We start from the raw sequence: 24639 nt of genomic DNA, 5'->3' as shown, positions 1-24639 counted from the left end.
TTTGTCAGGGTGCTTTATAACCTAGTCTGCTCGTTAGAGCACCTTGGTTTCTTAGCAACTCTGTTACGAGGGGGGGTAACAGAGTTAATGATTTGGATTTCTTAGTATTTGCTATGATCTATGTCCCAGCAGCCATTTTTGCCTTTTTCTTATCTTCCTTTGTTGAGCTCTAGTGAGGCGTTATTTGAGACTTACTTATTTATTTTTAATTTAAAAATCCAAAATTATACTTCACAATTTCGAATTTTCAAATTGTAAAAAATAATTCTTTGGTGTATGTGCTAAAAAGCAATTCTAGCGTACTAACAAGATCAGGAATTGTTTTTTGATCGAAACACGTTACAATTTTTTGAGCTTTCTCTCCTGGTGATTGACTTTTAGTTAATTTTATTTCTAGTTTATAAGAAGAGAGTTTGAATTATATTATTTGTAGATTTGTACATATTTCAATTAAAAATTTGAATCATAATATTTTTTTCTAAAAACATTCATTTATTAAAAGTTAAAATAATATTATTTTCTTTAAAAAATTTTATAAAACGCAAAAATTTAATGCTAGGCGGCATCTACATATAAAAATATTTTGCCCCACTCGTCTATATTTTAGAAGCAATAATAGCGCTGACATGACTGCTCCCTAGTGGTACTAACAAGGAACTAAAATCTTGATCCACCTTTGCTTCTTTTTTATAAGGTATGATCAAGCTTTGCCGACGCTAAAAAATAACAGTGAAAGATCCTTCTATATGCGTAGAAGAAGAAACACGTCAAGTTAAATGATTGGTTAAAAATGTGTAATGTGTTAATAATTTTTTGAAGATTGTATCAAAGAATATAGACTTTTAGACGCATGAAAATCAAATTATATTCTGGGTATGGTTCTGTGAAAAATATAAGTACTTTGAAACATTAATACTCATTGAATTAAGCATTAATAAAATGCGTTTAATTGTCATAGGATTGTTTGTGATACTTCCGGTAAGTATTGGGAAACTTTACTAGAATATGTACTACTATTTACTTATTAGTATATAAATAACAGTTTTATCCTTTTTTAGTCACTTGTGTTATCTGAGTTTTCTGCAGAAGATTGTTGGGCTCTTGGATTTCACAAAGCAAACTTATTGTGTTCATCATGTGATCAATTAGTCAAATTTCAATTAGATGAACTTGTGTGAGTATTAATTTATTATATCTTTTATATTGTCTACGCAATCTTAATATATAAAAAATGTGAAGAGAATAATGGACAATCAGATTCATTGGTACAAGGAGGGTGTTATTTAGCATCCAGGTTTTTATAAATATAGATGTTGAGATGTAAATATTGATGTATATGCCTGCTTTGTCAATTATTAGAAAGCATTTGAGATTGTTTGTTCAACATGAGTGTTTGACACTGTTAAACATGAGAAGTTAATTGCTATTTTAAATTATGTAGTTCTGGATGCAGGGAACATTTGAATAATGGTAAGTTTGTACTGGAATCAAACAGTTGACATTATAATTTAAAGTCAGAAGAAATTTCTATTATAAGAGGAGTTCAATAAGTCAGTGTGCTCTTTCTATGTATTTTAATGTACTTAATTTCTATGTACTTTAATTTATTTACTTCATACACTTCAACAATTGATGGTTCAAATGGTAGCTTGCAATTCTTTTTTTTTTATTAATTTTTTTTTAAATTCAGTTTAGAACCTATTTCCTTTTTTAAACATTTAAAATTCTGACCCTTACCTTACTTTTGATCCAGTAGTGATCAGAACCTGCATTTGCTCTTCTTCTGGTGCCAACGTTTATTATATTGGATTGGTGTCTTGAGTCTACAATACAATGATCTATCATATTTACTGTAAGTCCTTCTGGCAATTTCCAGGTGCTTTTTTGTATATCTTTTCGAGCAAACTTAATATTATACCATCGACTCAAAAAAACTACTATGAAAAAGAAGGCACTTTTGAAATCAAAGCATCAAAATTATTTAAAACTAAGTATTTCTCAAGCAAAAAAACTTTTTCATTTTGTTGGGCTGTGTTATCATTCCTGTTCCATTCTATGCAAGTTAAACACTTACTTTGTATTCCAGTTCTTCCTTAGACAGAATTTTTAGTTTTTTATTGACGCTTATAAAATGAAAGTATGTATTTGTGTAGTTGTGGTAATCTGCTGATTCAGCTGTTGATTTATCTGTTGTGTCTTTATTTTGCTGACTTATCAGTTATTTGGTTATTTGACACTCAAGAGAATTAAATGTTTCTCAGACATAAACTTTGAATCTCGATAATTGCGGTTCGTCCTGTTTACTGCCGTAAATGCAATACATAGAATCAATTGCGGGGAGTATTGTATTTGTAATAATATGATTAATGTCATGCATGACTCGATGTATAACTTCTTCCAAATAAACATGTTTTGGCATGTTTTTAAAAGACATTATGTACATACAAACCAAACAAGCATTATGTGGTTGCTAGCACTCTTTTTATTGACAGAATTGAATATCATTCTGAAATAAAAAGAATATACTAATTTGAGTATTTTACATCCTTAGGTATGCGGCCGACTTTCGCATATCTGCTCAGTCTACAAATTATTAATGTGAATGAAAACTTATTATATAAACTAGATTTAATGTATTATTGTTATTATTATAAGAAATATAATATTCTATTATTAGAATGTAAAGTGACCAGCAAAGAAACATAATTTCTTACGCGCCGCCAATGATCGAATTCAAAATTTTCGAGAATGCATGATAGACACGTTATTTCGGCTACTTCTGACCACTTACGACTCGTGATTTGTGATTTATAGATTCATTTAATATTTCCCAGACCATACAATTTTAGGTTGAGTTTACCGACAGTACAAGCTGATTATGAGGTGTTGGCGTTTTTATAATGAATGTGCTGTATGATTCAAATATAAAGAGATAAAGCTTTAGAAAAGTACATTTTGATCATGTTATGTTATGAATTCTGCAATATTTGATGTATATAACACAAGAATGAGTAACAGATTGCAACAGATGTTTGCAATTAATTTCGAAAGAGACAAATATTTACTCGTTATTGTTTCATATAAATTAAAAATTGCAGAATTCATAAAATAGTATAATCAAAATGTACTTTTTAAAAGCTGTCTCTCTTTATATTTGAAGCGTACAAGATATGCATTATAAAACCATCCCCAAACTGCCAAACAGAAATATTTTATTTCATGGTTGACATTTGTGGCTATATTCAGCTTGTAGTTTTGGTAAACTCAAACCAATTTTAATATAGACATTTCAATTTAATCTTTTTGTATTTTTTTTAGAAATCATTGTAAAGAATGTTGTCACCCAGATGAAGTTAATTCATCAAAAAAAGTTTATTACAAAGCAGTTCTAGAAGTATGTACTTGCAAATTTGGTGCATATCCTCAAATTCAAGCCTTTATTAAAAGTGATAGGCCTGATAAATTCCCCAACTTACAAATAAAATACCTCAGAGGACTCGATCCCATCATAAAATTGTATGATAAGGACGGACATCTACAAGAAACAGTTGCCATTGAAAAATGGAACACAGACTCTGTAGAAGAATTTTTAACTACACACTTGATAAAATTGGATGATGATGATTATTTAAGAACAAATATGGCGTAATATATAGTGTGTAATCTGTATGTTTGTTGTAGTTTATTTACCATTTATTCATTTATTTTTCCTGTTTATATTAACTTCTAAGTATAAAGAGAGAAAGTAAAAGTAGATTACGAATAAAAATGGATGAGTATATAAGATTATTTGTGTTGCATACATGCATCTGACTTTAAAACATTCGGAATGTTGATAACATAGAGTTTACAAATACCAAATTATTAAAGAAAAACATCCATATTTACAAAAAAGACCGTAGACTAGCTCAAAGCTTCATGCTGTTATTTTTTGTATTTTTAGAATCAAAGAATTTTTATTTTAAACAAATTATGTTAAAATAATTTGATAAACTATTGTTTGCTCGTAACGCCACTTGCTAACATATTAACCATCAAGTTAGAATCTATGGAGAGAGCATCGCGTGACTAAAAACGACCTCACTTCAGCCATATTGTTATGATAGTTTTGACAGATCATGTATGATTGTTTACGTTTGTTATTTTTCGAATATTTTTAGTTTTATAATACTTATATAAAAACTATAATATTATATTGTGATAGTGCACAATAATGGTTTCTTGTTCTCAACGTAGTTGCAGTAGCAGAAGCAATGTTAATAAAAAATATTCAGGAATAATGTTCCACAGGTTAGTATACAAATATGTAAACAAAGTAATGTCCGTACTTCATAGAATAAATTAATAGTATTCATGAAAAATCTTATAAATAATGTAGATCGTGCTATTCTTGAGAATACTGAAATATCTTCTTCTTAAACTTCTTTAAATTTTCTTATTAACTACTGCAACATAATTATTTTTATTTCTAAACAGTATTTCAATTGTGATATTCGGCAGATATTCAATTTTGTTTTTTTTTTAATAATAACTTTTATAACTTTGTTAATTGAACTAAATTTTTAAGTATCAGTTAATTTGTCGTTATCAAATATATAAGTTGTAACGAACGTATTTCTTTTATTTCATACCGTATATTCATTTTACCCTTTAAAATATTATTTATATTATTATCTCTTTCAGATACAACTTGTTATTTGCCTGTATTAATTTATCTTTATAATATGTTGTGTTTTCAGTGTTTACCGCGAAATAAATAAATCATAGTTTATTAAAAATGTATTGCACTTTTTTAGATTATGATTAAATCTTCTTAATAACTAGTTATATTTGTATAGTAGTTTTAATATTATTGAGTCCGGCCCTGATCCCATCGCCATATTGGTATGATCGTTAGCCACACCTACTGACGCCGTTTTTAATACACAGGTTAATATGCTCATATACTCGATTCGCTTAGCTCGGGCATATTTTGACAGATTCATTGTCGGAAACCTACAACACAATAATTCCTACTTCTCAGTATTAATAGTTCAAATATACTATTGCAGACTTCTTCCTTTGAAAAAAAGAAGAATTATTCTAAATAGTGGAAGTGTATACTAAATCCATAAAATTTTCCCTGTATATTTAAAATATAATATTTGAGGTATTACAATTTAACATTGTGTAGTAAATATTTGCATTATTCGCGTTGGTTATTTTATTTATTATAGTTTGATTATTTTTGTTTACTTCTTTGTTAGTTCTATTTTGAATTTTATCATTATTGATAGTCAAAGTTTTCCATTTGTTCCATCGACTAATGCGTTGGTAAGTTTTTCTTAAATAAATATGATAAAATGTTCTTTAAAAGCTAATATTTTAGATGAGTAAGATTGCTCTTGCGGGGTAATGAAACTGCACAAAGGTTTATTCAAAATATCCATGTTATCATTAAAATGTATTTATCGAATTATGTAAAAGTTACAAATGTTCTTAATAACAAAAACATTTCAGTTAACAACCAAATGTCTGAAAGTCTCAGGAAAAAGTGTGCGGAAATATAAAGATGGGCCTAATACAACCCTCACATTAAAGAAGAAAAGTGGCAAAAGGAAATTAATGACTGGCAAATGATATCGTCAAAAATCAAATTCGCTTAGAAATTTATCCCATGTATGAAGAAAGTAAATTTCTATTATATATAAAAAATATTTTTTATAAAAAGTTCGGCTAATATAGATTATATCGTTGAGTTGAGCCAAATGTGGGCATCCAACTTAAGGTTTTTGGTAACATTTAGCTTTAGTTTCTTAAGAATAGTTTCAATAAACGAATAAAGTTTAATCCAGAATTTAAAGTTCATCCAGTTGGTCGGTAATTAATAATGTTCTATTTTATTTACGTTTGTTTACTATTAACCTATTAATATTGGCTATGCGCACATGTGCTTGGTTGTATAGTAATTTCCAGCCACTTCTAGTTTGTCAAAAAGTAACTAAGTTCGCAAAAAATAATTACTAAATTCACTAGACAGTTCGGACTGGGAATAGCGAACCGACTATAATAGAATTTTTCATATAAAAATGACTGCACGTCATTCAAGATTTTATAAGGAATTTTTAAAATGTCAACTAAAGAATACAATACACTAGTGAATTGGATTTTTAAAATGAAGAAAATAATCACATTTTCAAAATTTTTTTTCACTTTTCAATAATGTGGAAAACGAGATACGTTTCATCCATATTATAAAGTATAACATAAAATGCATAATTTTAAATCGATAAATAATGACTCATATCTAAATTGTAAACGTCTTTTTCTAACAAGTATTTTTTAGCAGGTAATACCCAAACGGGTCCCCTCTTATACCTGCGATTGGAACTTTCCAGAGAAGGGACGAATATGTTCGTTTTCGACCGAAGATCAAAGAAACTGGCAGAAGCTTCGAGATAAACAAAATGAGGTATAAAAACGGCCAATTTGAGATTGGAAAGGACAGTTTGAATAATAATATCGAGTCGAGTTTTGAAATGTAACGCGCGTATTGTCGGGAATATAAATTGTAATAGATGTTACAATTATCATCAGTTAATAAATTAGACTAATAAACTCAGTTCAATACATTTTAAAACTCAACTAGTGAGGCACTAAATAAAGCAACAACTTGTATTATACAATATTGCATCTAAATTAGGGAGAATTTAGTGAAAAATTAAAAAAGCACAGGCAACCCTGTATTAAGTTGTTTTTTTTTAGGAGGTGATTTTAATTGTTCATTATTTTTAACAGCTTGAGAAATATTATAAACAGTAGATACACTTAGTTTTAATACTTCTGCAACACACTAAAATACATAAGAAAACATTTTAATACAAAATTATATATTTTAAATTTTTAACTTACCTCTTTTAGACCATTTAATAGTAAAAACGTCCCGCCATTATTTCTTGTTCAAAATAATCTATTAAAACTTATCAGCTTTCTACAGACTATTCACAACAATAATTAGTTTTTAAAGCTATTAAACTTTAATTTAATATGTATTTATAAATACAATTTATTAATATATAATATATTGTGAATCAAATTGTGTAAGAAATCAAAACATAAACAAAAGTCTTACTCTAAAAGCGTCAACAGTGTAAACAATTTTGCCAAACGTTGAACTTTCATTGAAATTTGAAGTATTCCCGTATCAGAGGCGTACGATTGTCAAATCTATTTAATTAAAATTATTATTTTGTGGAGTATCTATTAAACTTAAAAGTTATTGCATAAAATTTATATTATTAATAATAACAAATGTGTTTGGTTATTTAATCAACATAATTCTAAAGTACTCATTATAAGCATGATTATATTTTTCTGATTATTATACCATGTTGACGCATAGGAAAGATTGAGTAGTTCCGTATAGGTGTCGTAATATTAGCTGTGTTAGGGAAATTTTAACGCTATGGTTGATGTTCTAAAAATTTTAAATACAAGTGACTTCACTTTGTATAAATCGTGACGTGCAACGTTTTTACTTTGAAAAATGGTATATAAATAAATATCATTTTATATGTATATTCCAAAAGCGTTGTGAACAGTTTCGGCGATATGGTGTCCCCCTGGCGTACTCCACGTTGTATCGGGAATTTCTGGGTTTGACGATCACCCACTCTAACACTGGCTGTTGCGTATTGGTATATATATTTGATTATATTTATATACCGATAGTCAATTCGCATTCTGTCAAGGCTTCCAACATTTTTTGAATTACCGAATTACATAACTATTTTTTCCATTTTTTAAATATCTTTCCTACACACTACAACCTGTGCCTGGCATTCTAAAATTTCATCAACATTATTATTACGTTAATACACAATGAAATTTTAAAGTTTTAACCTACCTTATAAAAAGATACGAAGACAATAGGTACGATGTACAACAACAATAAATAACATTTCTTCGATAATTCAAAATAAGTTTTTATAGAAAACAACACCAAAATTTCAAATACAAAAATATAAAGTAATCTGAGATATTTAAGAAACGATAAATAATAAAGCAAATAATAAACTGAAAGACAATTACCACGAACAAAGTGTGATAATAAATGGGTTTTGTATTCTTGTGTACTCTGGTGACGTAACTCAAGCATCCCCACCCCAGTCGGAAGAGGCAACCGTAGTAAGTCTACGAACCGTGCACTATAATAATTACAATAGGTATTTTAAGATATAGCATGTGACAACACTGTTTTATGTTTTCAAAGAGCTGATTAAATATTTCATTTGCAATAATTTTAAATATTAAACAAATTAAATCTAAAAATGGCACAAATAATTTATACAGCTAAGAGAAGTGTCTCTCTTACGTGACTCGATACTAATTAAAAAAGAAGAACTGGTCGTCACGTCAATTATCTGTCTAACAACAACAGCCAACAACATTACTAATCACTGCAACTATTTGAGTAAACTGACATGTGTTGAGTTTATTAATAAAAAGTATTTAGAAAAACAGAAATGACTTACTTAAAATCATGGGAAGAATTCGAAAAGGCTGCCGAAAAATTATATCTTCAATCACCATCAAAAGTTAGATATACAATGAAATATGCACATTCAAAAAACCATCTAATACTTAAAATGACTGATGATGTAGTGGTAAGTTTTTGGTTTCTGTTAATAATATAATTTATTTAATTTACAAATATTTTAGTGTCTGCAGTTTAAGACGGAAATCGCTCAAGATGTCAGAAAAGTAGATAAGTTTGTAAATAATTTGTTAAGGCATATGGTATCCAAGGAACATTAGTCTTAAACTTAGTGGTAGAAAACATTAAATCAAATGGTTCATACAAAATGTATATATCCACTGTCTGTGAAATCGCATAAAAATTTATTATTTTCTGATTTTTAAAGTTTTTACAAGAATTAAATAAATTTTATTTATGGATATCAAATCTTTAAGAACAAGTCTTTGCCCTCATTTTTGTCTAGTTATTGTGATTTCAATTTAAACAGTTCATATATGACAATGTGTTAATATTAAGATTGTTCCCATGCATAATGTATGATTTTTATAATAAATATTTTTCAACTTGTTAAAATGCTATTAAGTTATTGGTTTACCTAAGTGACAACATGTATACCTAAAGTTTTGGTTCCATTCTTCTAATTTTTAGCTTTAAAAGAGAAAAATGATGCTATAATCAATTGATGATAACCATTTTACATTGTAATGATCTTCATGGACAATGACCCTAAGTTGTATGAGAGGGTTGGAGGCCTTCAATATTGGGTGTTTGGAAGACTCCCGAAAGTGCCTTCGATAGAGTATGTAGTAAAAGTAAATAGTAGTAACAGTGTAGTTACTAACGAGTAGTATGTAAAATAGACTGTATCGAGAAGTGCAAAATCAGTTATCTATGACATGTGTACCATGGAAGACTTCAAGGTTGTTGATAGAGAGAAAATTGAAAGAGCAGAGGTCCAGGTATAGGAAATGTTCATGGTTGAAAAACATAAGGGTGGACGGATCTCAATACTAGGTCCTTATATTAAGAGCGGCAGAGGATAGAGAAAGATTTTTCAGAATTTTTGCTGATTTTCAGAAATGATGAGGGTACTGAAATAAGAATCACATTATTGTACTTTTAGAATTGACAATTACACCAATATGGGGATTGTTTAAGCATTGACTTGGTATTTTTAATGGGTGGTGTGATCAATGTATTAGCTAGTGAGTTTTAACTTTTTTTTAGTGGTGTAAAAACGGGTATAGAATAAGGCATTCTAAATATATATATATATATATATATATATATATATATATATATATATATATATATATATATATATATATATATATATATATATATATATTGAAATGATATTGTTTAAAAAATTAATTTATAATTTATATACTAGATAATTTTAGATATAACAAGTATTTGGTTATTTTAAGAAGTTAAATACTAGAGAATTTAATAAAAATATATTTATGTGAGGGCATTTTAAGAAATTATCATATAATAATTGTAAAAAGTTGTATTTTAATGTTGTAAATATATTTAAGTGAGCCATGTGCATAGGCAACCAAAAATACTCTCGAAGTGACAGATAGAAATTAAGAATTATAAGGAATATAAAGTGGGGTTATAATAATATATTGTTTGAAATGTGTATTTTATTAAATTAGAGTGTTAGTTACTAATTTGAATGTTTATTCTGATCTGAAAAGCCTAAATGTCAACAAAATTATCAATGGAACATTAACGAATTCTCCAGAGTGCAGAGTGTGACCATTGTTTACGGTCGAACATTCTGGAATAATGATTATGGCGGTGGATCGAACAGATATTTTTTTCGAGAACATCTATATAGAAGTTAATAGAACGAATGGAACATGATCTCTTACCAGATGGTTCTAGAATATCCAAAAAGATATAAATACCCGTGATTTGGATTCAAGAAGAAAGTTTTTAGTCAGAAGTCAGGCCAGTTTATTATGAAAGTTAAGTAGACACATTTAGTTAGTGAAGTAATATTGTTCAGAATTTTCAAGAAGTCAGTCAGAAAAGTTTAGTAAGAAATATGAAAGTTAGTTGGAGTCAGTGAATCAGTTACAAATAGAAAATTGTTTAATATAGTGAGTTAAATGAAGATTAAAAATTATGCATATATTTAATGCACATTTATAATTATACACAAATAATTATTGAAGATTATAAAAGTATATTAGAAGAATATTGGATGGACATTGGAAGGAATTAAAATTATATTATGATTGGAGATTAGTATAAATCAACTTATAATAATTGGATATTGGTATATTGAAAAGAAGAATAAATATAAATGGTGTTTGCTGGTGGTGTATAAATGCTGGTGAAGAAAACTATATCTTAAATTGGTAGAAGCTGATAATTGGAAAAAGTAATTTCACAAAAACAAGGATAACCGAAGTACGAAGACATTCAGTGGTGATTAGAATCTATATAGTGGAAAACAGTTCATTTAGGCATTCAGTGAAAGAAAGGTACAAAATTTTGTTAATATAATTTAGTTAATGTCATAACAATTTCAATTTTGAAGATAGTTTGTTTAAATTTTACATTGTCTATAGAATTTAATTAGTTTTATAAGAGTATCAATTTAAAGATAGTTTATTTTAAATTTACATTGGCTAGGTTAGATATATATGTGTGTTCCATAATAGTTATAATAAAGATAATTTAAAAAAGTACTTACAAACTAATTCTTTGAGAACCGCGATAAAAACCCTATATTATTAAAAATACTCATTGCTCATCATTCAAACAAAAAACACATCATAACAATATATATATATATATATATATATATATATATATATATATATATATATATATTTATAATTGTTACTTTCAATTTTTAAACCCATCATATTGACATATTCTTATAAATGAAACCAGTGTAGTTGTAACTACATTTTTTGTAAATAAATTAAAATTTTGATGTCTAGATTTGTATGGGAATAGGATAATTAGTATAAAAATATGATAAGAAGAAAATAAAAAAAAATTGTTGAAAATCTAATGTTTTTTAGATTTTCTACGATTCATCATGTGAAAGGCAACTGCGCAGAGGTTGCAGTTTTCAAAAATGAAGTAGATATTAATGTTATGTTTAATTTTTTGTATTATTTAAAGTATTAAAATAAGTTTAATATTTAAATAAATATAAAACTGTAAAATATATTTATGTCTTTGAAGTCATAAGCTTCTTACATACTTACTGAGTGCACTCTTTTTTTGAAAACAATTAAATACATAACGAAACAGAAAGAATTTTAATAAAACAAATACCACAAAATGAATAATGAACATAAATAATCCAAAACTTATAAGTAAAAAATGTTTAGGTATGTAACAGATGTTCAAATTGCTTGCCATCTTGTGCAATATAACAAGCGATTCTATCTTCGAATGATTTATTTACATTATTTAACATAGCAGGAGTTATTGAAGCAAACGCGTTTGTATTTCTTAATTTCATGTCATCTCTAGTAGTAGGAGGTGTAGCACAACAATATTTTTAATATAACCCCATTTAAAAAAATCCATCTTGGTTAGTCCTGGTGACCTAGGGGGCCAATTATATGAACCACCTCTACCTATCCATCTGTTTGTAAATTCTCTGTTAAGGTAGTTCCTAACATCACGTGAGAAATGAGCAGGAGCTTCGTCCTACTGGAGCCACATTTTTGTTCGTAGGTAAAGTGGAAGGTTCTCAAGCAGTGTCCAATAATCTTGTTTTAAAAATTTAAGAAACTTGTCCCATTGAGATGTCCGTCAAAAAAAGTACAAGCTGATAACGTACTCGCCCATAATTTCGCCCCAAACATTAACCCTTCATGGGTGTTGGCGATCAACAGTATGAAATAAATGTTTATTTTCTGTGTCATAATAATGAAAATATTAGGTTAAATTGAATTAGTACCAATACTATATTATTTATCTATGATTAGTACTGTGGCCTGTAAAGTAGTCGGGGCACACTTTAAACTGTTTTATTGATTTATTAGCAATAAACTACATACTAAAAACATTTTTTCGAGAACATCTATATAGAAGTTAATAGAACGAATGGAACATGATCTCTTACCAGATGGTTCTAGAATATCCAAAAAGATATAAATACCCGTGATTTGGATTCAAGAAGAAAGTTTTTAGTCAGAAGTCAGGCCAGTTTATTATGAAAGTTAAGTAGACACATTTAGTTAGTGAAGTAATATTGTTCAGAATTTTCAAGAAGTCAGTCAGAAAAGTTTAGTAAGAAATATGAAAGTTAGTTGGAGTCAGTGAATCAGTTACAAATAGAAAATTGTTTAATATAGTGAGTTAAATGAAGATTAAAAATTATGCATATATTTAATGCACATTTATAATTATACACAAATAATTATTGAAGATTATAAAAGTATATTAGAAGAATATTGGATGGACATTGGAAGGAATTAAAATTATATTATGATTGGAGATTAGTATAAATCAACTTATAATAATTGGATATTGGTATATTGAAAAGAAGAATAAATATAAATGGTGTTTGCTGGTGGTGTATAAATGCTGGTGAAGAAAACTATATCTTAAATTGGTAGAAGCTGATAATTGGAAAAAGTAATTTCACAAAAACAAGGATAACCGAAGTACGAAGACATTCAGTGGTGATTAGAATCTATATAGTGGAAAACAGTTCATTTAGGCATTCAGTGAAAGAAAGGTACAAAATTTTGTTAATATAATTTAGTTAATGTCATAACAATTTCAATTTTGAAGATAGTTTGTTTAAATTTTACATTGTCTATAGAATTTAATTAGTTTTATAAGAGTATCAATTTAAAGATAGTTTATTTTAAATTTACATTGGCTAGGTTAGATATATATGTGTGTTCCATAATAGTTATAATAAAGATAATTTAAAAAAGTACTTACAAACTAATTCTTTGAGAACCGCGATAAAAACCCTATATTATTAAAAATACTCATTGCTCATCATTCAAACAAAAAACACATCATAACAATTTGGCACCCAACGCGGTGGCTCTCTGTTTAAAAGAATTAGTTTGGGAAGATAAGTGCTCTCATATAATTAAATTAATTATCAGTAGAAAGAAAAAAGTATAGATTTTAATTTTAATTATATTTGAACAAGTAAAGTCTCAAAATGTCTCAAGGAAAGAAAGGTACAAGAAGCAAAAAGAATGAAGAAGATGTGGAAGTAGAAACACAACCTATACAAGAGGAGAGTTTAGTTCAAGTTCCACAAGATACTGCAGAAATGAATCCAGAAAGAGAGAAAATGTCAATATGGCAGCTTTGTTGTCATTAATGATGCAGATGAACAAGACAATGGAAGAGAATTCAAAAGAAATCAAAGAAGACATGAAAAAAATGGAACAGAAAATGGAAGAGAATACGAAAAAAATGGAAGAGAATTCAAAAGAAATCAAAGAAGACATAAAAAAATTGGAAGAGAATTCAAAAGAAGTCAAAGAAGACATGAAAAAAATGGAACAGAAATTGGAAGAGAATTATAGAAAATTAGAAAAGAAAATAGAAGATAATAATAATAAAATTGTAAAACAAATGGATAAAAAACTTGAAGCTGCAGAGAAAAAAGTAGCAAATGAAATAAAAAGTATACGGAATGACTACAAGAAAAGGATAGACAATGAGAGGACAGAAGTAAAGAGGATTATTCAAGATAATAAGATAGATATAGAACAGAAAATAGAGTTACAGAAATGTAACTTAGAAGTAAAAATTAACGAAGACAGGAGAAACACAGAAGAAAAATTAGACGATATACAACAAAATATCCAAATAAATTGTAATCAAATAAGAAATGTGGAACAGAGAATAGATGATATTTCACAAATGAGAGACATAGGGAGACCTTACTTAAATTTAACAAATGAGACTGGGATTAAATTCTCTGGTAATATAAAAAATTTGCATCCTAGAGTATACATAAATAGTTTAAAACATAAATTAAGATTTGTGAATAATATTAATGATATTAAAGATTATATTAGAATGACATTAAATGACAATGCAGCAACTTGGTTTGCTAGTATTGAGAATGATTTAGATAATTTTCAAACATTTGAAAATAAATTTTTAAATTATTATTGGGGTGAATTAGAGCAAGCCAAGTTTAGAGAAATTCTATATTTTGGAAAGTATAATCAAAATTTAAAATCAAATATGGTAGATTATGCATTGAAATTGATAACAGTTGCAAAATATTTAGAACCACCACTTAGAGAGGATGAAACAGTCTTAAATGTATCTAGACATTTTGATGCTGATGTTGTGCAAACCGTAACTGTACAAAATATTCAAACAATAGATAGTTTTATTAATTTTATTCAAAGAATACAAAGAGGCAATATGACAAGTAATAATAACAACAGAAAAAACAATAATAACTTTCAATATAATAAAAATGATAATCAACAATATAGACAATCATATAACAATAATACTAGGTATGGTGATAGTTTACAAAATTTTAATAATAATAACAGTAATCCAAATAGACAGAACTTTAATAATAATACTAGTTATAATAGACAAAATTTTAATAATAATACTAATTATAATAGACAACATTTTAATAACAGTACTAATAATAATAGACAAGATTTTAACAATAGAAAAAATACAGAGCGACCTAACTATAACAGACAGGTAAATTGTGTTCGAAGGAATAGAAGCTGCGAAGACAGGGAACGAAGTAGTACAAGGCAGGAAAATGTGAGTAGAAGTCATAGTAGGGAAAGACATAGGACATCAGATCCAATTGGTCAGATACAATCTGACAATTCTAATAATCAAAATTTTGTGCAGTAAACTTTCTGAATTACAAGTTAGGCCATTGCTATTATGAAAAACCTTCAGAATTTATTTCATTAGATGAAGAGAAAATTATTGAATCTATTAATTTAATTTATATAAATGCTTTGGCCAAAAATAAAATGATTAAAATTATGATAGATACTGGTTCAGAAAGTACTTTAGTCTCGGAGAATTTTATTTTTAATACATTAAAATTATCAGATATAATAAAGATTCCAAAAATTAAAATTGTTGGTGCAAATAATAAGAAGTTGGGTGAAATTGATAAACTAGCCAATTTTAAAATTAATATTCTTAATAAAGAAATTAATATGCAAGGATTTATTGTCAAGGATTTATGTGTTGATATATTAATGGGAAATGATGAATTGGAAAAGAAGAAAGTAAAGATAGATTTTGAAAAAAAAATGGTAACTTTGGAAGGGCAAATAATTAAATTTATGCAGAAAGATGAGGTGGAAGAAGGAATAAGAGTTGATAGGATATTATTAAAAGAAAATAATGATGTTTATGAAGAAGAAATGTATTTTGATGATAGGGAAATGTCTCAAAAGAATGTAAAGAATAATGGTAGTGAATATTTAAGGAATGGAAATTTTAAGCAGATGGATGCCTACGAGGCGGAGTGCGTAAAATTGGAAGCAAGGAATAATGAGTACATAATGAAGAACAATTTTATTTGTAAAGAAGAAGATATGATAAAAGTTTTAAATTGCCCTGAAGAATATAAATCAATAGTCATTTCCATATTGCAGCAACACAAGGGACTTGTCAATAAAGAAAATAGAATTGCACAAAATTATATCCATAGTATAAAAGTTAAAGAAGAAAAAGATTTTAAAACAAAATCATACACAATACCATATAAATACAGAGAAGAAGTAAACAGAACGATTAATAATATGTTAGAAGATGGAATACTAGGGAGAATTACAGGAATGTCATTTTTCACTAAAATCGATTTACAGCATAGTTTTTGGTTAATACCTCTAGAAAGAAAAAGTAGACAGTATACAGGATTTCAGATAGATGGAGTAGTATATCAATTCAAAGTACTACCATTTGGACTTCAATCATCTTGCAGTGTTCTATGTAGATGTCTTCATGATATTTTGGATCAATATGAACATTTTGTAATTCACTACATTGGTGATATATTAATTGTTTCTAAAACGGCTGAAGATCATGAGAAACACCTAAAAATTATAATAAACAGATTAGATAAAGTTGGACTTAAAATAAATCAAGAAAAATGTACATTTTTTCAAAAAGTAGTGACAATCTTCTTTGGTAGTGATATATCTAGGTTATAAACTTAACACTAACAGCTTACTGATATATCCATTTTATTCAATAGACTTGATTTGTTAAATAGATGGTAGATTTCATTATTTTAAATCAATTTGACATCATACTTGTTGAATTTTGTATATATGGAAATTAATTTGTACCCTAAAAATCATAATTTGGGGTTAGACACAAAATTGATACTATAATTGCTATAAAAATGTCTTTCTAATATAATAAAGTGAAAAAACTTACCAATTTATATTGATGAAAGTTATTTTGAATGGAAATAATTCCTAGATTTTGTCTATAAATAAACAGAACACCATATCGATTATATTTTTAATTAAGGTTATATTTTATTCTCTGATATCACATCCATTGCTCCATTTGACATGACAGTTTGACCATAGAATAGCCGAACTGTGCTACGTTGTTCTCTGCTTTGACATAGACAGCGAACAGGGATGTATTTAACACATTTTAAATAAAAAAAAAAATTGAATTATTAATTTATTAAATTTAATAAGGTATGAGAAAATTAATATTTAAAAAAATAATAAGTAAATTATTTATTTTAAATTTAATTTTGGGGTGTTGAAATGATATTGTTTAAAAAATTAATTTATAAGTTATATACTAGATAATTTTAGATATAACAAGTATTTGGTTATTTTAAGAAGTTAAATACTAGAGAATTTAATAAAAATATATTTATGTGAGGGCCTTTTTAGAAATTATCATATAATAATTGTAAAAAGTTGTATTTTAATGTTGTAAATATATTTAAGTGAGCCATGTGCATAGGCAACCAAAAATACTCTCGAAGTGACAGATAGAAATTAAGAATTATAAGGAATATAAAGTGGGGTTATAATAATATATTGTTTGAAATGTGTATTTTATTAAATTAGAGTGTTAGTTACTAATTTGAATGTTTATTCTGATCTGAAAAGCCTAAATGTCAACAAAATTATCAATGGAACATTAACGAATTCTCCAGAGTGCAGAGTGTGACCATTGTTTACGGTCGAACATTCTGGAATAATGATTATGGCGGTGGATCGAACAGATATTTTTTTCGAGAACATCTATATAGAAGTTAATAGAACGAATGGAACATGATCTCTTACCAGATGGTTCTAGAATATCCAAAAAGATATAAATACCCGTGATTTGGATTCAAGAAGAAAGTTTTTAGTCAGAAGTCAGGCCAGTTTATTATGAAAGTTAAGTAGACACATTTAGTTAGTGAAGTAATATTGTTCAGAATTTTCAAGAAGTCAGTCAGAAAAGTTTAGTAAGAAATATGAAAGTTAGTTGGAGCAGTTACAAATAGAAAATTGTTTAATATAGTGAGTTAAATGAAGATTAAAAATTATGCATATATTTAATGCACATTTATAATTATACACAAATAATTATTGAAGATTATAAAAGTATATTAGAAGAATATTGGATGGACATTGGAAGGAATTAAAATTATATTATGATTGGAGATTAGTATAAATCAACTTATAATAATTGGATATTGGTATATTGAAAAGAAGAATAAATATAAATGGTGTTTGCTGGTGGTGTATAAATGCTGGTGAAGAAAACTATATCTTAAATTGGTAGAAGCTGATAATTGGAAAAAGTAATTTCACAAAAACAAGGATAACCGAAGTACGAAGACATTCAGTGGTGATTAGAATCTATATAGTGGAAAACAGTTCATTTAGGCATTCAGTGAAAGAAAGGTACAAAATTTTGTTAATATAATTTAGTTAATGTCATAACAATTTCAATTTTGAAGATAGTTTGTTTAAATTTTACATTGTCTATAGAATTTAATTAGTTTTATAAGAGTATAAATTTAAAGATAGTTTATTTTAAATTTACATTGGCTAGGTTAGATATATATGTGTGTTCCATAATAGTTATAATAAAGATAATTTAAAAAAGTACTTACAAACTAATTCTTTGAGAACCGCGATAAAAACCCTATATTATTAAAAATACTCATTGCTCATCATTCAAACAAAAAACACATCATAACAATATATATATATATATATTTATAATTGTTACTTTCAATTTTTAAACCCATCATATTGACATATTCTTATAAATGAAACCAGTGTAGTTGTAACTACATTTTTTGTAAATAAATTAAAATTTTGATGTCTAGATTTGTATGGGAATAGGATAATTAGTATAAAAATATGATAAGAAGAAAATAAAAAAAAAATTGTTGAAAATCTAATGTTTTTTAGATTTTCTACGATTCATCATGTGAAAGGCAACTGCGCAGAGGTTGCAGTTTTCAAAAATGAAGTAGATATTAATGTTATGTTTAATTTTTTGTATTATTTAAAGTATTAAAATAAGTTTAATATTTAAATAAATATAAAACTGTAAAATATATTTATGTCTTTGAAGTCATAAGCTTCTTACATACTTACTGAGTGCACTCTTTTTTTGAAAACAATTAAATACATAACGAAACAGAAAGAATTTTAATAAAACAAATACCACAAAATGAATAATGAACATAAATAATCCAAAACTTATAAGTAAAAAATGTTTAGGTATGTAACAGATGTTCAAATTGCTTGCCATCTTGTGCAATATAACAAGCGATTCTATCTTCGAATGATTTATTTACATTATTTAACATAGCAGGAGTTATTGAAGCAAACGCGTTTGTATTTCTTAATTTCATGTCATCTCTAGTAGTAGGAGGTGTAGCACAACAATATTTTTAATATAACCCCATTTAAAAAAATCCATCTTGGTTAGTCCTGGTGACCTAGGGGGCCAATTATATGAACCACCTCTACCTATCCATCTGTTTGTAAATTCTCTGTTAAGGTAGTTCCTAACATCACGTGAGAAATGAGCAGGAGCTTCGTCCTACTGGAGCCACATTTTTGTTCGTAGGTAAAGTGGAAGGTTCTCAAGCAGTGTCCAATAATCTTGTTTTAAAAATTTAAGAAACTTGTCCCATTGAGATGTCCGTCAAAAAAAGTACAAGCTGATAACGTACTCGCCCATAATTTCGCCCCAAACATTAACCCTTCATGGGTGTTGGCGATCAACAGTATGAAATAAATGTTTATTTTCTGTGTCATAATAATGAAAATATTAGGTTAAATTGAATTAGTACCAATACTATATTATTTATCTATGATTAGTACTGTGGCCTGTAAAGTAGTCGGGGCACACTTTAAACTGTTTTATTGATTTATTAGCAATAAACTACATACTAAAAACAAGTAAGAACACTGTAAGCAGTGATGTTCCGTGGAGCTTATCCAATATCGGGAGATGCCTTCGGCAAAATTCGGTAGATTTCGGTAGATCATATGCAATGACGTAAATTATATATATATATAAGGTAATTGACCCTATAATTGACACCTTAAGACATAAAACCGTTTAGAACTAGGTTATAATAGTGACCCCAAATTTGACAGCAAAATTTTGATTTTGTTCATAAATTTGACATGAAATTGTACCCAATTTTGACAGTGTCCCAAAAGTTGACAGTGGGTTGTATCTATATTTGACATACATTTACAATTTTCAAAATTAATTGTCAGAAGTCTCAGTACTTACTTACTTAGGGAATATAAAATTGATAATAATAATTGTGTCAGGTGATAAGTATATACACTTTTTTTACTGAAAATAAAATATTTATACTTAGGTATCTACATATTTTAGGTAAGTATAGGTACCTAAGTAGAGAAAAGCCATCTTTTTATGTCACGAAACTACAATATTTTCCGATTTCTGGTATGGAATAAATACCTCTATTATTTATTGGTGTTGGAATATTTATTTTTTCTACAATGTCTTCTGCAGAATACCAAAGTTCGTCTGGCTCTGATGGCCACTTCCAATAATTCAGTCCACTTGCCACCATAACACTAACAAAAAAACCATTGTAATTTGAAATTTTCTTGACCTTTCCCGGGAATTTTTCACCCTCATAGCGAACTATAACGTAGTCGGTCACATTAATTTCAGATTTTGGAGTAGTTTCCTTCTTTTCGACACCGACTGAATTATCTTCAGTATTTTTTCCATTTAAAAAAACATTCTTCTTCACAAATTTAACTGCACTAGGTCTATAAAGTTTCTTTACTGATCTTTTCTCCTTTTCTTCTTGAAGTTGAAGTTTTTTCTCCTCTCGCTTTCTTTTTCTATCTAGAATTGCACTCTCTTTCTCAGTCTTCTCGTTTTCCTTTTTCAAATAATATTCTTTCCACTGTTCTGAGGAACATACACTTGGAACTTTTTCTTTGACAACTCTTCCTGATTTTTTGTTTGTACTTCCATCTGGCCAAAACAAAATAGATTTAAAAGGGGAGGGTATCAATAGAGCATCCTTATTATTCTTTAAAATCATGTTCTTATTTTCCTTTGCTTCGTCTATCTCTTCTTTATCGTTATTTTTGACGATTTCTTTCTCTATTGTTTCAACTCCCTTAACTGTTATTTCATCGCTTGCTTGCTCGCTACATTTCTCACTATTATCCAAAGTTATATTTGTCTTTTCTTTTTCTTTCCAATTTGTTTCTCTTACTTTAGTTGTCTCATCACTTAGTTGCTCGCTACATTTAATTTTCCCATCAGCCTCGAAAATCGTTTTTTCTTCTCTTTTGTTTCCTACTATTTCTATTATTTTGGTTACATTCTCATTATCCGTTTGCTCCACATATTTGCTACCGTTTTCCAAAACTACATCTTCTCCCTCTATCACTCTATCTATACTAACGATAGTCTCATAGTGTGGTGCTTGTTCTTCACCTTTCTTACTAGGATCTAAAATAATAGTATCTTCTTCATCTAATGTTGTTACATTTGCCTCTCCACTTTCCTTGATGACTGCTTCATTTTCTCCGTTATCTACATCTTCCCAATTTATGTCCTCCAACAAAACATCATGTGCAACCTCTATTATTATATCCTTCGAGACCTCTCCTTCAGGGTGCTTGTTTGCTTGTACCTTTTCATTTAGATTCTTCCAAAGAAAAAATAAGTTTGTATCTTCTACTTTTCCATTCCATTTAGCCAATTTCACCTTAGCTCGAAAACTCTCAAGTAGATTTTTGTCTAGAAAAGATTCTATGACCCTTAAAGCACCTATTAAATCATCTTTAACAACTTTATTTGATTTCAAGTGGCATGTATCTTGTACATTTGAGAGAGTTGATGCAATTTCATTTCTCAACACTTTTGAGAAATCGACACTATTAACGTCGAATGGATATAATCCACATTTCCTAAACGCATTTTTCAGTATTTTCTCTTGTCCAGAACCAAGAACTTTCTGCAAAACTTTATTAAGCATTGGCGCAAAATCTTCTTTTTTAAGGGTTTGTTTTTTATTTTCTAGTCTCCAAGCATAAACTTCATTTTGCCACCCACTTTTTAATGGATGAAAAACGCCCACATCCATAGGTTGTAAAATGTGAGTGGCGTTAGACAGAAGACTTATCAGTATGATATTCTTTTCGGAACAAAAGGCACTTAAATTGTAGGTTAAGTGGGACTTATGCCCATCAACAAATAGAACAACTGGAAATGGGACGTCATTTTTTAACAACCAATTGTAAAAATTATTGGAAATGAATTCAAAGAAACTTTCAGCTGTCATCCAGCCAGAGTCCGAGCGTCCTATTGCCCAGTCGGGTTGTGGGCACTTTAATATTATATTCTTAGGGATCCGTTCATAGCTAAGCATTATCATCGGCGGAGCTACTTCACCTGCAGCATTGCCTAAAAAACATGAAAATTTAGTAGAGAAAAGTGTTACCTATTATTTAAGATACTTTACCTGTTATTAGTGTAGTGATACATTCCTTGTCATTTGCATTTGAATAGCTGTATACTATTTTTGATCCTTTTTTAGTAAGAACTTTTTTGCCCTTTGGCGACAAGAAAAAGGCTGTTTCATCAGCGTTAAATATTTGTCTGGGATTGGTGATTTCAATGTTATTTGCAACAAAATATTCATTGATTTCCTCAAACCACTTTCGGATATTTGTTTCCGAGACAGCAGACCTAGAGCTTGTTAGGTTTTGGGTCATTCGTTGACTTAATTCCGGATGTCGCTGCAAAAATCCTTCAAACCAATGTCTACTAGGTCTACCATTTGTAAAATTATTAGGCCTCTTCAACCTTTTCACAAGCAAGGCAACACTGTCTAATAGTTGGTCTTTTGTTACGGGAAAACCGGTTTTAGCAACATTTATTATCCAATCCTTTAATAGACTTTCTTCGCCTTCAGTTAATACAGTGCTTACTCCACTTTTGCATCCCATAGGAAATTTTCCTGACACTTTGTACATCAAAGTGATACGTGGCACATTAAATTGTTTAGCTGCTGAAGCACAAGACATTCCATTTTTACAGGCTTCTACAGCTCTACTCAGATCCTCCTGAGAATATTTTCTATAAATATTTCCCTTGTTAGGCATCTAAAAATAAGAGTTATCTTAGTTATCCTTACTTATTAACAAAATAATGCTAAATTAATTCAATTTTTCATAAAGCAACTTTCGTGTACCTATTTTTGACACCCCTTGATCTTAAATTTGACTGGGGTGTCAGATTTAGGTTTTTAAAACATTGGTAATGAAATATACCAAAAAAGGATAACTATACGCAATTTCTGTGAGATGGATACAGAAAACGAACATATGATATTAATAGTTGGGTGTCCCTAAATTTGACACCTACATGTCAAATTTATAGCACTTTACCAGAAGATGTCCTAAAATTTGACACCCTAAAAAATAGCTGACACATTGGAAATTTTAGAGTATTTTTAATGAAAAATTGATTTTTAGACTCTATAAATGTTATATCAAGCAACAAAACCTTCCTTGCAACAGTAGCAACATTGTAGAACACATTTGAAAAGTAACTTGATTTTCACTCACCTTAATTTATTCACCACATCAAAACACAAGAGACGCTATTGCACCGTGTGCATGCACATTACAACTGTTGTTTTGGCGCGTTTTTTACCAACTGAGTAAGAAAGTCGGGGTGATTGATTTCAGAACAAATGAAAGATGGCGTTACTACCACAAATCTACTGAATTGCGGATCCATTTTCTTAATTTTTAGCTTTATTGATAAAACCTGTCAAATATACGGACAGTGTCAATTATAGGGTCATTTACCTTATATATATATATATATATATATATATATATATATATATATATATATATATATATATATTTACAGTGCGTCCAATTAAGTGAACACCATAATGGAATTTTTTTTAGTTTTATGACCTAAAACCTAAAATCAATCATCAATTAAATTTTTTGAGCCATATACACGAGGTTTGTCAAAAAATATGAACATAAAATTCATATTTTTTGATAAACTGCCTATATTACTAAAAAAATTTAATATCGGATGATTGTATTTTAAGTTTTAGATCATTCAGAACTTTTTAGAAAGAATAACTTTTTTCCATAAAACTAAAAATAGAAAAGTTTCCCATTATGGTGGCGACTTAATGGTTCAAAACTTAAAGACCTTAAATAATTATGCTGAACTAATTATTAGAAATAACCATAATTCATTGAATTTTGTTTAATAAATAAAGAATCAAATTATTGGGACCAAATGCTCACATCAGCTATTATGATACAAATAAGGTTTAATAATATTTTGAGAAATAGTTATAGGTCATAATATTTACAGAAAGTTAAAACGTTCTGGTTCAAATAGATGTAACAACCATTATCTGCTAATGGATTAAGTCGGCAGTCAAAGAAAACCGACAGCACACACACCGTCATTTAGCTAATAATTTATCACTTGATACTTGAGATTCTTTGAGAATTGAAAAGACGTGTGTGAATGATTATGATTACGGAATGATGTTTATACAATATGTTATTATTAGGTATAAAATTACGAACTTGAATCTCGGGGTATTTCGCTTTCTT

The 24639-nt window shown here is 28.3% G+C and overlaps 2 protein-coding genes across 2 annotated transcripts; both read left to right on the top strand.

Annotated features, from left to right (window-relative positions):
• The first annotated feature begins 705 nt into the window (after positions 1–705).
• On the top strand, positions 706–3669 carry LOC140445407 (selenoprotein F). The gene is made up of 3 exons (XM_072537412.1): positions 706–978; positions 1059–1174; positions 3319–3669. Exons 1-3 carry the CDS (start codon positions 940–942, stop codon positions 3647–3649), a joined length of 486 nt encoding a protein of 161 aa, XP_072393513.1. The 5' UTR covers positions 706–939; the 3' UTR covers positions 3650–3669.
• A 4725-nt stretch (positions 3670–8394) lies between these two features.
• On the top strand, positions 8395–9091 carry Srp9 (signal recognition particle 9). The gene is made up of 2 exons (XM_072539366.1): positions 8395–8645; positions 8701–9091. Exons 1-2 carry the CDS (start codon positions 8505–8507, stop codon positions 8794–8796), a joined length of 237 nt encoding a protein of 78 aa, XP_072395467.1. The 5' UTR covers positions 8395–8504; the 3' UTR covers positions 8797–9091.
• Positions 9092–24639: the final 15548 nt, after the last annotated feature.

This window comes from Diabrotica undecimpunctata, chromosome 7 (assembly GCF_040954645.1).
Source record: "Diabrotica undecimpunctata isolate CICGRU chromosome 7, icDiaUnde3, whole genome shotgun sequence".
Classification (NCBI taxonomy): Eukaryota; Metazoa; Arthropoda; class Insecta; order Coleoptera; family Chrysomelidae; genus Diabrotica; species Diabrotica undecimpunctata.
Note: the sequence above shows the minus strand (reverse complement) of the source record. Positions and strands in the feature narration are given on the sequence as shown.

Coding starts and splice junctions, on each gene's coding strand:
- LOC140445407 (XM_072537412.1), top strand. CDS start 940: ATGCGTTTAATTGTCATAGGATTGTTTGTGATACTTCCG. Junction 979..1,058: donor GATTGTTTGTGATACTTCCG/GTAAGTATTGGG, acceptor ATCCTTTTTTAG/TCACTTGTGTTATCTGAGTT. Junction 1,175..3,318: donor TTTCAATTAGATGAACTTGT/GTGAGTATTAAT, acceptor TATTTTTTTTAG/AAATCATTGTAAAGAATGTT.
- Srp9 (XM_072539366.1), top strand. CDS start 8,505: ATGACTTACTTAAAATCATGGGAAGAATTCGAAAAGGCTGCCGAAAAA. Junction 8,646..8,700: donor AAATGACTGATGATGTAGTG/GTAAGTTTTTGG, acceptor CAAATATTTTAG/TGTCTGCAGTTTAAGACGGA.